The 11,949-nt window shown below is 37.7% G+C and overlaps 6 protein-coding genes across 6 annotated transcripts; 1 reads left to right on the top strand and 5 right to left on the bottom strand.

Moving 5' to 3' along the window:
* Window positions 1–34: 34 nt before the first annotated feature.
* I206_102156 (uncharacterized protein) lies at window positions 35–4,519 on the top strand (the record flags this gene model as incomplete). The annotated part of the gene is made up of 17 exons (XM_070202515.1): window positions 35–360; window positions 428–438; window positions 546–595; window positions 652–677; window positions 732–1,464; window positions 1,536–1,566; window positions 1,641–1,756; window positions 1,827–1,925; window positions 2,004–2,081; window positions 2,142–2,195; window positions 2,258–2,844; window positions 2,907–3,005; window positions 3,075–3,091; window positions 3,153–3,190; window positions 3,249–3,328; window positions 3,384–3,445; window positions 3,519–4,519. The coding sequence occupies 17 exons, from the start codon at window positions 35–37 to the stop codon at window positions 4,517–4,519; spliced, it is 3,408 nt and encodes a 1,135-aa protein (XP_070058616.1).
* A 256-nt stretch (window positions 4,520–4,775) lies between these two features.
* I206_102155 (tyrosine-tRNA ligase) lies at window positions 4,776–6,683 on the bottom strand (the record flags this gene model as incomplete). Its single annotated transcript, XM_019158450.1, has 6 exons — window positions 4,776–5,137; window positions 5,213–5,378; window positions 5,476–5,842; window positions 5,928–6,250; window positions 6,310–6,454; window positions 6,538–6,683. 6 exons carry the CDS (start codon window positions 6,681–6,683, stop codon window positions 4,776–4,778), a joined length of 1,509 nt encoding a protein of 502 aa, XP_019008196.1.
* Window positions 6,684–7,055: 372 nt separating this feature from the next.
* On the bottom strand, window positions 7,056–7,713 carry I206_102154 (uncharacterized protein; the record flags this gene model as incomplete). Its single annotated transcript, XM_019158451.1, has 3 exons — window positions 7,056–7,079; window positions 7,143–7,521; window positions 7,580–7,713. 3 exons carry the CDS (start codon window positions 7,711–7,713, stop codon window positions 7,056–7,058), a joined length of 537 nt encoding a protein of 178 aa, XP_019008197.1.
* A 25-nt stretch (window positions 7,714–7,738) lies between these two features.
* I206_102153 (uncharacterized protein) lies at window positions 7,739–8,404 on the bottom strand (the record flags this gene model as incomplete). The annotated part of the gene is made up of 1 exon (XM_019158452.1): window positions 7,739–8,404. One exon carries the CDS (start codon window positions 8,402–8,404, stop codon window positions 7,739–7,741), a length of 666 nt encoding a protein of 221 aa, XP_019008198.1.
* Window positions 8,405–8,951: 547 nt separating this feature from the next.
* Window positions 8,952–9,728, bottom strand: I206_102152 (uncharacterized protein; the record flags this gene model as incomplete). The annotated part of the gene is made up of 1 exon (XM_019158453.1): window positions 8,952–9,728. One exon carries the CDS (start codon window positions 9,726–9,728, stop codon window positions 8,952–8,954), a length of 777 nt encoding a protein of 258 aa, XP_019008199.1.
* A 328-nt stretch (window positions 9,729–10,056) lies between these two features.
* On the bottom strand, window positions 10,057–11,687 carry I206_102151 (uncharacterized protein; the record flags this gene model as incomplete). Its single annotated transcript, XM_070202514.1, has 7 exons — window positions 10,057–10,277; window positions 10,389–10,854; window positions 10,928–11,063; window positions 11,137–11,223; window positions 11,291–11,354; window positions 11,404–11,448; window positions 11,633–11,687. 7 exons carry the CDS (start codon window positions 11,685–11,687, stop codon window positions 10,057–10,059), a joined length of 1,074 nt encoding a protein of 357 aa, XP_070058615.1.
* Window positions 11,688–11,949: the final 262 nt, after the last annotated feature.

Raw genomic sequence — 11,949 nt, 5'->3', positions numbered from 1 at the left:
ATTACAATATTGAGGCTCGTCGAGTCGCGACAAGATGCCTTCATCCAGACCGCCTCCATCAATGTATCCACCCTTACCTCGTTCTGTCACTCATTTACCTCCGTTTCCACAATTATTACGTTTCAAAGATGAAAATCAACAATCAAACTCTCAAGCAACACCATCTACAGGAGATCAAGCTGATAGTGTAACTGCTGTATTATCGGAAGATGAAGATGAATTAGATGAAAATCCAGTTCCATCACCTGTTGGAGGAGAAAAAGGTAGTGGAAAAAAAGAACGTAAACCACATGCAACAAGAAGGAGAGTAGTTCAAAGTTGTTCTGAATGTAGAAGACGTAAGATTAAATGTGATAAGAAGTGAGTCTCATGTTGTGTTTGATTCTCGAGATGATTTCATGTTAACTTGATATCCTCCAATCTACAGATTTCCTTGTGGTGAGTTACTCGTCGCGATTGGACATTGACCGTCCCCAGCTCCATTAGATTTATGATCTCTAATGATATTTCCCATCATCTGCTAATTCCATATATCGCATTTCTAGGACCGTGTATTCTACGGAATGACCAAGCTAGATGTCATGAAGTCGGAATGGTACGTACATAGATTGAATTGAAGAAGCTGGAAGCTGATGGGAGATCTTCCGATAGGCCGAGAAATCTGTTGTCGCGTCTCCGTAAGTCCCCCTCGTCGTCGATCAAGGTTGCCCGAGCTGAATAACCGACGGCAGAAACAACTTTGCTACGACTTCGGAACTCGCTGCCCTTGCTCATCGATTAGATGCGTTAGAAGCGTCACTAGTCAAGAATGGTGCATTACGCCCTACAGATTTAGATCACTTCCTCAATATTCTCAGAGAAGGCGAAGGTGGATCATCTGTACCTCTACCCACAGCTCGACGGGCAAATTCAAAACCTGTACCTTCAGGCGGTGGACCTCAACAAGCACTAGCCGAAGAAGAAACGGTAGATGATACGGAAGGTGCAGCTCTGACACTTGAACATTTAGCTTTTGGTAGATCAAGAGCAGATGGAAGTCATTCTATGCCACATTTTGGATCCAGATTATCTAGTGTTTCAAGACCAGCCCCAAATAACGATTATCATTTAGCTAAATCGATAGTTCCTCAACAAATTGCGGGCCCACAAACGTCAGGAGCTCTTAGTCCCTCTATGATGAGTAGCCTTCATCTTCCACCGATAGAAAGTATGGCTGGAGGACCAACAAGAAGAATGTCAAGTCTCAACGAGACGGAAGGCCATAGTAATGTGACTTCGGATGGACCAAAATACGAAGGTAGCAGATTGAGCTTGGAAGAAAGAGCGCAGAAAATAGATCAATTGCTCGAATTGCTAGGACCAACAGATATCTTCGACTTGTTATACAGAAAGACGGATGTTGCTATTGTTGCCCTGACAAGGCTTTTGCCTAGTAGGCAGAGAGGCGAAGTTTTGGTCAAAGCCGTGAGTCAGCTGACTAGTGATAGGCATCGATGTATGGTAGCATCTAGCTGACGGAACAATGGACCAAACAGTATTTGGAGAAAGTAGACTGGTTACATCGATGTAAGTTCATAACCCTTAAAGTACCGTTCAACTTTCTTTCATTTGCGATGGCTAATGACTCAAACTTTACGAAGGCATGCACGTACCCACATTCTTGCGCCAATGTAATGACTTATGGTGTCTACCACCTGAAAGAGTGACACACGAGATTGCTATGCCGTTCTTAGGTTTATACTTGACTGTTTGCACGGTAAGTATCCGAATTGTCCACTTGACCTCATCTGCTCATGCCACCATTGATCATAACAATGCCTTTTTAGCTGGGTCTTCAATTTATGGACCAATCGGAGATCAACAAGCATTTCACCGAAGAAGAAGCTCACACTTTACCTGATACGTGGTTTAACGCTGCGAGAAGTGTGAGTTGCTGCTCTTATGATCTGATCCTTAGTCCCTTCGCAGCAGTCGATTACTGAACGCTAACATAGAAAATATAGGCGCTATGGGCAGCTGACTTTATTGGAAGTCATACAATGGAAGCGTTGCAATGTATAATTCTACTAGGTGTCTTCATGGTGAGCTAGCTGTTTTCATATACATAGGCAGGGTAAGCTTACCAGGATCATTCCCCATAGAATAATCGAGATAGAGCGGATGCAGCTTGGGCGTTGCTTGGTGCAGCTATCAAGGTAAGTCGGTACTTCATCGCGCCTTTTGACAGACTAGGAATGCGCTTACGATACATGTCCAGATGGCTCAAGGTTTGGGATTATCAAGACTAGGGGCTGAACAACAAGCTGTCGACGGAAAACCCTTACCTATGTGGACGGGTCGATGGGAATCCTTGATTCAGCGTGAAGTAGGCCGAAGAATATGGTGGAATTTAGTGTTCTTAGATTGGCAATTGGCCCCAAGTTACAACTTTTCATGTTCGATTCAACCTGATCAAATTAAAACTGCTTTGCCTGCAAATATTGAGGATGAAGATATAATAGATGATCGACCTTTCAAACCTCAACCGATTTCTGTTCGTACTGGAATGTCATTCCAATTGGCTCGACTGAAATTTGCTGAAATCACTCAAAGACAAATTTGGCAAGCTAATAATAATCATCATCCACCTTATTCTTTCATACTATCAGTTGATGGAGAATTAAGAAAAGCGATGATGGAGTTACCTACTTTCTTTCAACCGGATAGTAGTACTAAAGGACCGCCTAATCAAGATCCGAAAGCTTTAGTTCAGTATTATGAGAAGATAATGTTGAATTTGGCAATACATAGTAGGATGATGAGATTGCACAGACCTTGGTTATCGCGAGGATATGAGGATGAGAGGTGAGCCCAAACCCCAAGTTATCACCAAATGATGATAATCGATGCTAATTTTGGGTATTTAGATTCGCTTACTCGAAAGAACAATGTATAAGAGCTGCAAGGGCAAGTTTGAGGATGATGTCGGACGCAGATGGGACTGCTTCTTTCTTGGAAAAGTGGTGGTGAGTCGTTGAGCCACTTGCAGCCATACCATTGAAAAACTACTGATGAAGTGACTTTACCCGTCTTAGGTTACCACTGTTCTATGGTAAGCTTTCTGATCGATTGACCCTCGGATAAGGCTAAAGCTCACTTAATCTTTCTCTCAGTATCGGTATCTGGGCTAGTCGTCATTATCGATCTCCTCGTGAGTACAGCTCCATCAGTCCTGAACATTATCATGATCAAGCTGACCTATCAATCAGCGCACGCCTCGACGTCAAATGTACTCCCGAGATACGGATGAAAAGATTTTAGAGGTAAAAGGAGCTCTGGGTCAGATGCGGTGAGTTCAGCTTGCCAGCTATCGATGAGCTACTGCTGATTTTATCGGCTTGCAGAGGTATAATGGATGTATCGCATCCTGCTAGAGCCGCTGTTCGGGTAATGGATCTTCTTCTGGGTGAGTTCAACCTCAATCACACGTGATATTATGTGGAGGTTTCAGCTCATTGTTCTTGTTTGTCCGTTTGCAGCCGAAGTTGAAGATCGAAGACAAACTCCAGGTTCCTCATTGGGCAAAAGGAAAGAAAACGACGACTTAGATGATAGCGAATCTGGCGGACTACAACGAGCAGTCAAGAAGCTAATCAGACAAGCTCAATTGGAAGCCGACTCCCCCAATACGTCCTTCTCATCAAGCACCCCTGACGTGGCAAGACACGTTTCTCAGTCACCACAAGGTTCTGACGGAGCTCAGAGCAAAGACAAAAAGGAGAGTGAAAGACCTGTATTTGATGCGTATCCTATGCCTTTCAATCCTGTTCAACCTACAATCACCAATGCTACTACGCCTACCCCATCAAACAATACATTACAACCTCCTTCGCATTCTCAACACTCAAATAATCAACTAGGATCAGGTCAACAGCAATCACAGCAGCATCAAAACAATTTAAACCAAAATGGATATAATAATTATGATATGGGAATGGGACCCAATTCTCCCTTTACTTTCCCAATTGATCCAACAGGAAACGGAAATTTTGGTACTTTCCCTTCATTTGATATGGGATTAACGACAACAAATAATGGAAATAACAATCAAGGATTTAATAGAAATTTCGGTTCAACAGCTTCAGGAAATTTAGATCCAGCTGTACAATCAATGTTATCGAATTATTTCCCACAACAAAGTAATCCAACTAGTATGACACAAACTGTTGGTTCAGCTACTTTACCTCAAGCTCCAGATGATTTCTTATCGAGAGTATTTGGTTTTGGTTGGGATGGAGCGAATCCTACTAACGCAAATCAATCTGGACCATCTCAAGGAGGAATCAATGAAAATAATCAACACCAACAACTACAACAACCTCCACAAATTAATCCTTTACAACAAGATAATAATTCATCTCAATCACAAAGACAAAATCAAAATCAAAATACCGATCTGAATATACAAAATGGTTTCGGTACTTTTGGAGCTCCAGGTGGAGGACCACAAGGTTGGAGTAGTCATGGATGGATGGCTTAGGGATTGGGGTGATGTATCCGAGGTTGATTTTTAGCAAAAGTCGGAATGAAATTTTGTATTTTCTGCGGATTTTACTTGCATATGTTTTTTTTTGGGTATGAAAGGTATTATATTTTAAATGCATTATAATTTATATCGTTTCATGATCACATTTAGTTTTTGTCATCTCTATTAGATCATTGCGCTTTAGTCAGAAATTGAATAATTTCAACCCATTCATTCATTCTCTGTTTGACTTTTATGAAAAATTTAATTTTTAATCTAAATAAAGGATTAAATGTTTCTTATTTCCAATTTTTAAAATAGCAATTTTATTATCAAATAAAATTTCTTTTTTAATAAATTCTTTTGAATTTAAAATTTTTTTATTATTTAAAAATAAATTACCATTTTCAATAAATTTATTTGATTCTGAATTTGATTTTGTTAAATTAAATTTAACACATAATTTTGAAATGGAAATTTTTGAAATTTCATTAAAATTTAATTTAAAAAATCTTTTATCATTTTTAAACAATTTTAAAATCTCTTTTGATTTAATTATATTCTCTTGTTTACTATTTGAAGTAGAAGGAAATAAAATTTCTTTAATTTTTAATGCATTTTCTAAACCTTCCTCTGAATAATCAAATAATAAATCAATTATAAATTATTTAACAATTAATTATTAAAATTGAAATAATTTTAACTCACTTCCATGTATAAGTTCTGTAATTTCTGATGCTAAAATATTTTGTGGTATTCGTTCTGATTTTAATAATTCATGTTCTTTCATTATTTTTTCAATTTTTTCAATTGATAAAAAAGTAAATAATTTAAGATATTTAGAAACATCTTCATCTGTTGTACGTAGAAAGAACTATTCATCGTTGAAAGATAATTAGTGATTCCTAGAAGCATAAAACGGAATTCCGAAACCTTTTTGATCAATTTCTCAAAATAACATCTAAACTTACCTGATAAAATTCTGCAGGACTAGTTTTATTTTCATCTAACCAAATTGCATTTCCTGCAGATTTACCAAATTTTTCTCCTGTACTAGTTGTTAATAATGGTATAGTAATTCCATAAGCTACAATTTCATTTTTTTCTTCTATTTCATGAATTGATTCCCCCTTTTCTGAAATACCTTCTAATGAAGATGAATGAGTTCTTTTAATTAAATCTATTCCTGCAATTATATTTCCCCATTGATCTGAACCTCCTAATTGTATTTTACATCCATAATTTTTCCATAAATGAGAAAAATCAAAAGCTTGAAGTAATTGATAAGTAAATTCAGTAAATGAAATACCAGAATCAGAGGATAATCGATTTTTGACACTAAATATGTTCAGGCGATCAGCTTTGAGAATTTTTATATATTACAACTTCATCATATTTCAGAAGATAATATAAATCAACTAACCTATCTCTTGATAACATTGTACTAACTCTTGATAATTTCCCAGGTCCTCTTAAAAAATCTAATAAAGTAACATTTTTAGTCCATTCAAAATTATCAACGATTTTTACACCAATATCTTCTTTTTCTTTTTCTTTTCCTTTTCCTTTTTCATTATCTATTATTGTTATTCCTCTTTTCTCAAGATATTCTGAACCATTTTTGAAAAATCTATCAATCTGACTTTTTATACCTTCTATATTGATTTTTAATTCTTCTGAAGTTAAAGATTTACGTTCTGTTGATCTACCTGATGGATCACCTATTGATCCTGTTGCTCCTCCAATCTATTACAATAATTCAGTCTGCTAAATTTTTAAGAAAGTAGAGTTTTAGGTGTACTTACAAGACATATTGATTGATGACCTTTTGCTTGAAAATGTAATAATCCTAATAAAGGTAAAAGATTACCAACATGTAAAGAAGATGCAGATGGATCTACACCTGCGTAAATCGTTGTGGGTTTCGAAACGTGTTGATGTAATTTCGGACTGTTGTTAAGAAATCACATTAGTAGGAGATAGAGAGGATATGGCTACAATATCTTATTGGACAGTCGGAGATAACAACTAACCTTGTCAATGCCGCTATGAAACCCCTTTCGTCCAATTCTTGTATAATAGATTTAGTTTCAGATCCGAAATTCCGCCGGCGAAGTAATCGACATATTCGACGGGGTATAGGTTGACGAGTTAAGAAAACATTTGTGGCAAGGATCATTTTGGCGAATTAACTCATGAATCACGAATGACTGGGTGGAGCGGCTGGATGAGGGTTACTACACATAAGCTGAAGCGAACGTAAAAACAATAACAATCTTGCAACATTGGACAACTTTCGGAAAAAACCGTCGGCTACGATAAGTGCTGATGTCACGAGATCTGCTCGGCGAACCTGGTCGTACTTCTACAAGTTCGTAAATGTAATGATGGACCGATGAAAGTCAAGAGAATAAAAGACACAAAGTAGGAACTTCGGCATATGGATCTGAAGGGACACGGCTCGAAACGACATGACATGATCTCGATACATGGATTTTACATCATAAGCCACATTCAGCATCGCCAATTTCTTCGAGCACCGACATTTTTGTCAAAGTCTCATTAATCCAGCATTCTACACACATCAATCTCAAGTATTAGTAACACAGCATCGCAGGAAGTGTATCTGTACACTGACCCTTCTTCTAGCAGCCAAATGAGGTTCGTATCCATTTCTTCCGCATGCTATACAGTAGTCTTCTCTAGAAGGAAAGAATGCCAAGCTCTCCGCGACCTTGAGAAGAGTATCTTCATCTGGAAAGAGATTTCTGATCCAAGAAGGAAATCGTGACAACCGTAACTCAGGACTCTCGTTGTTGTGTGGAGGATCTATACTTCCTCCCGAAGCTGTCGCTGATGGAGGGCTCTTGAATAAATTAGTTGTAGAAAGTTTGTTGACATTGGGATTTGTCAACCAGTCTGTAATTTTAGTCTGACCTTTTTCTATTCGTGTCCTGTCACAATAAATGACGTTGTGCAGCTCGATCATTTTCAGTTTTTTGTTCAATCCCACATAACTACGGAACAACCGGGATTAGTATTGGGTTATCGATTTTCAACGTTTCGATGGCTTACTCGGGATCACTAGTGACAAAATGGCGCAGTACGAAGGATGTGATAGTCATCTCTTGATATTCGTCATAATCCTCTTTCAATTCCGGAACGTCGATTGTGTCCCAGGGGGCGAAGAAAATTTTGACGACTCGCATGTCGAAGCGTTCGAGATTGATGTCTTCAAGATCGTACACGTGTAAATTGAGTTCCAAGGCTGATGAGAGAGATTGCTGCATGAAAAGGCGCCTCAGCGAACGAGCCAAGGGGTTCTCCTCCCATATCGAAGCATAAGGTGTAGACGAATTGTGAGATCAACAAATCACATAGTTGTTCACCACGTTCTAGTGGTTCGAGGTCCAAGTCCATCATGATTGATGAGCAAAAGCATAAGTAGACCAAATTGCCGAAAATTTCGATTTTTGGGTCATAAGTTGGTCCCCAACAATCATTTATGAGTTGCACAATCATTGGTATACAGTTGATCTCAAATATCGTCATCTCTCTGATTGCTTGAAGGAGATTGAATTTTCGTGCGAAAGACGTCTTATCGGACTTTGGAGAAGGTGTATGTTGTGGAATTATCGAGCCGTTGAAATCTGGACCCATACCGTAAAATAACTCTGAGCAATCTTCACGTGAGATCAAATATATCTGCTCGTAGAGTAAAGGCGCACAGGAACGATACAGCTCTCGACAAGTCCTAATTAGATTGAGGATAGTTAATGTATCTCTTCTAGCCTTGATGATCTCAATGATGTAGTGGACAATCTCTGGAGGAAGTTTACCGATATTGACGGATAATCGATTTACTTCTCGTCTTTGTGTAGGGGACGGTCTTGATGGCATTTGAGATATGTGTGAGGGCTTCGATTGCGCGAGAAATGGTAACTAATGTCCAACAATACCGATGTTTGAGGTACAAGGAGAAGAGAAGAAGAACGAAAGGCCTAGTGTGGTCTCAGAGTAACCTACTGTATAGTAGACAGTCGAGCTGACGAGAGTTGACTGTGTTTGATGCATATGCTTGATGCACGGTTCGTTTCTTTGACATCATCACGATCAATGTGGCAGTTAGGCAGTGATAACATGGGTATGCTTGTATGCTTTGAGATATGGCTTGACATGTATAATGATGACCATGCAGTAGATGAAATGCAGCAACGATTAGCCGATTATAGCAATGACTGGGAAGTACAAGTCGCGCATATATACATCCCAATAGTGCATTTACGACAATTACGATATTGTACCATAGTGTAACAACAATCATGAAGCACTGGACCAAACATTATCAAGCTCAATAGTTTCAGATTTATATCCAGCATTGATGAGAGCTCTTATCATGTGAATTGAAGCTGAAGGATGAGAAATTAATAAAGACGATCTTTCAGTCTTATCGAATTGGATCCTGATTTCCAGTCTTGTTCCCTCTCTCACTCTGAAAATCGCAGGAAAACTTTAATTGATTTTCAATTTCTTCTTCTTCTAAATCCCAAATTTTATATCTATCATCTTTTATGATATTTTCCCATCTTTTTTCTACTGATTTTCTAGTAAATTCCATTATTTCTTCTGTTTCAATTCCATTTAATGTAAGATTAGATATAACAAATTTAGGTATTTTCAATTTGTTTACATTGTTTTCGCTTTTCTCAAAGTTTTTATAATTATCATTACTTCTCATAAAATCATTTAATCTTAATTCAGTAATTGAAGTTTTAAATATATCAAATAATTCATTTGTTATTTTAGTTAACTTATTAGGTATATCAGTTAAATCAATAATTGTATTTTCCAATTCAGTAGTTTGATTATTTAATAAATTATTTGTCCAAATATGTTGACAATTTCTACGTTCAGATTGTGGTCTATTAATTGAATCTAATATACAAGTTAAAGAAGATAAACCTGCTTTCAGTTTTTTAATTTCAAGTTTAGGATCGTATTCTGATTGAATAGGTGTAGTAGATGATCTTTTTATTGTAGGTCTTTCAATTGGAGAACTAGATGATCTTGTGATTACAGGTTTTTCAAATGCATTTTGACTTTGAGTTGTAACGGTATCGCTATTCCATTTATAAGGTAATGGTCTGCTAAAGTTGATCAATGTAGGCCTTTGTGACTGGGAAGAACTAAATATCGAATCACTCTGGGGAGTGGACATGTCCATCTCGAATTGATTATCCCCAAATTCCTGCTTGAACAGATGATGATGTTCAATATTTGTGAGTAGTGTGGGCAGACAAGAGCACAGCATGTAATACTTGTTGCGACTCGTGAGTTATCCGCTTACAAAACATATGCCTACAAGGAGGACTCTCAAATTGGTGAAAAATCCTTTCAAAGATTCGATATCCGGTGAGAAAGGATGAACGAGATACGTAAGCAGGTGTTGAACAATTTACTATAAGCCGAAGAATGACAAAGTCGACGGCATCTCCTTGAAAGGTATGTAAAGCCCATTGAAGTGGCAATATACATGATGTGACATGTCTGGACTACTCTGACCGTGCACCTAATCCTTCAGCTAATCTCCTTGCCCGTCTAGCCACTTCACCTCGTTCACCCATCACTGTCAACTTAAGAGTGACTCCCTTCAGTGATTCATCTTGGTCCAAATTCGGTATATGCGTGAGCTCGTATCGGCCGAAAGCGTAATTCAGTATATTTGTCGTGTATCTTGGAGGCGACGAAGATGGTAGACGAACTATCCCTTTGACTGAGAGAAATGGCAGGTCAGCTTTGAATCCAATCTCGCAGATGCATCATAAATCGGTGATATGTGATGCGGAAGGGACCGAGATCGTGATGCAGGAATAATATGATTCACCTCTATACACCTCGAAAGACAATTTACTCAACTCCCGATCTAATAAATCTTTATCAATCGGTTCTATTTCTGTCTCTTCACTATCATCTTCTACTTCATTATCGTGATTTTTCGTACATTCTTGTCCATTCTCATGATGATGTATTGGAGCTTTCGATTTTCCTTTTTTACCTTTCCAAATTTGTTTAGTTTCAATTTCATCTCCATGCCATTTTTGTGATTCAGAATCAGAATTAGAACCGATTTTTTCCCAAGATGCTTTTTCACCTTCAACCAATTCGAATAATTTAGTATCTAACCCAAATATAAGTTCTGGTTTTGGTGGATTTTCACCTGAAGGTCCAACTTTGATTTTAGGAGTTTCATCATTTAAATCATTTAATGAATCTATTAAATCATCCATTTGTCTTTCGTTAATTAAATGATGTTTTGATAATAATAATAAATCGGTATATTTCGCTTGTAACTAATTGATTTTTTTTTAACAAAATAATTATTATTACCTGTTGTAAAAAGAATATTTTGTAGCCACAACTCACCTTAGCAGATGGTGAAGAATCTTCATATCCTTTAAAATTTAAACAATCAACTACCGTTACTACTCCATCTAATTTGAATCCTTCAGGTTCAAGTTGCCGTATTTGTAAAGCGAGAGTAGCTGGGAAAGCTGAACCACTAAAGAGTTGAGGATGTATATTAGTGATATCCCAGAAAACTATGCAAGCTGCAAAGAGTAATTCGGACTGACCTAGATTCAATTATGATCCTATCTGGTTTCATAGTATCTCTGATTTCTTTGAGAGCATTTTCCACCAGTCCTACCATCGTACAACATCTACAACAATTCTCTCATATCAGCTTCATCTCCTTCCATGAAACTATCATAGAATCTCCAAACGCACAGACACCCATTGAGGATTTCTGATACACCTGATATATTCGATTGGGAAGCTAACAGCGAGTCGACTGAAATAATTTCAGCACATACGTCGTGAAGGAATACTAAATCACTCACCTTCCACATCGCCATACTCATTTTTCAGCAATACGACTTTGTAGTCTTTCGGTAATTGCTGAATGAGCGAAAGTATTGTGGATGTTTTACCCTTGGAATGCAGCTATGATTAGATCTGTGTTCTCGTCGTTCGTGCACAGTCAGTTAAGCAGTCACTTACAGCTCCTACAATACATCATACTTATCAGCATAATTCGCCTTCTACAATGGTTTCTCAGCTGAAACTCACCCAGAAATCCTGTAAAACAAGTCACCGGTATTGGACTGTCTTGTACGATGGTCATTTTCCGCCTAAGTACTGTATCGAGTTGATTATCTAGCGGTACAGTTGAGCTTCTAGGCGATATTTGTAGCTTGTAATGCAAGTGAGAAGAGGATGTAGATGAACCAGTATGAAATTGATATTTCGCGTTGTTCCTCCACTTTTTGTTCGAAGAAAAGTCACATTCCCCGTTGAATGTTGAACTTTCTCATCAATCATCATCTCGAATTTCAATCAAACCCTTCATTCTAAATCACAATACAACCAATAATTATAATCAGAAG

The sequence above is a fragment of the Kwoniella pini genome, chromosome 2 (assembly GCF_000512605.2).
Source record: "Kwoniella pini CBS 10737 chromosome 2, complete sequence".
NCBI lineage: Eukaryota > Fungi > Basidiomycota > Tremellomycetes > Tremellales > Cryptococcaceae > Kwoniella > Kwoniella pini.
Note: the sequence above shows the minus strand (reverse complement) of the source record. Positions and strands in the feature narration are given on the sequence as shown.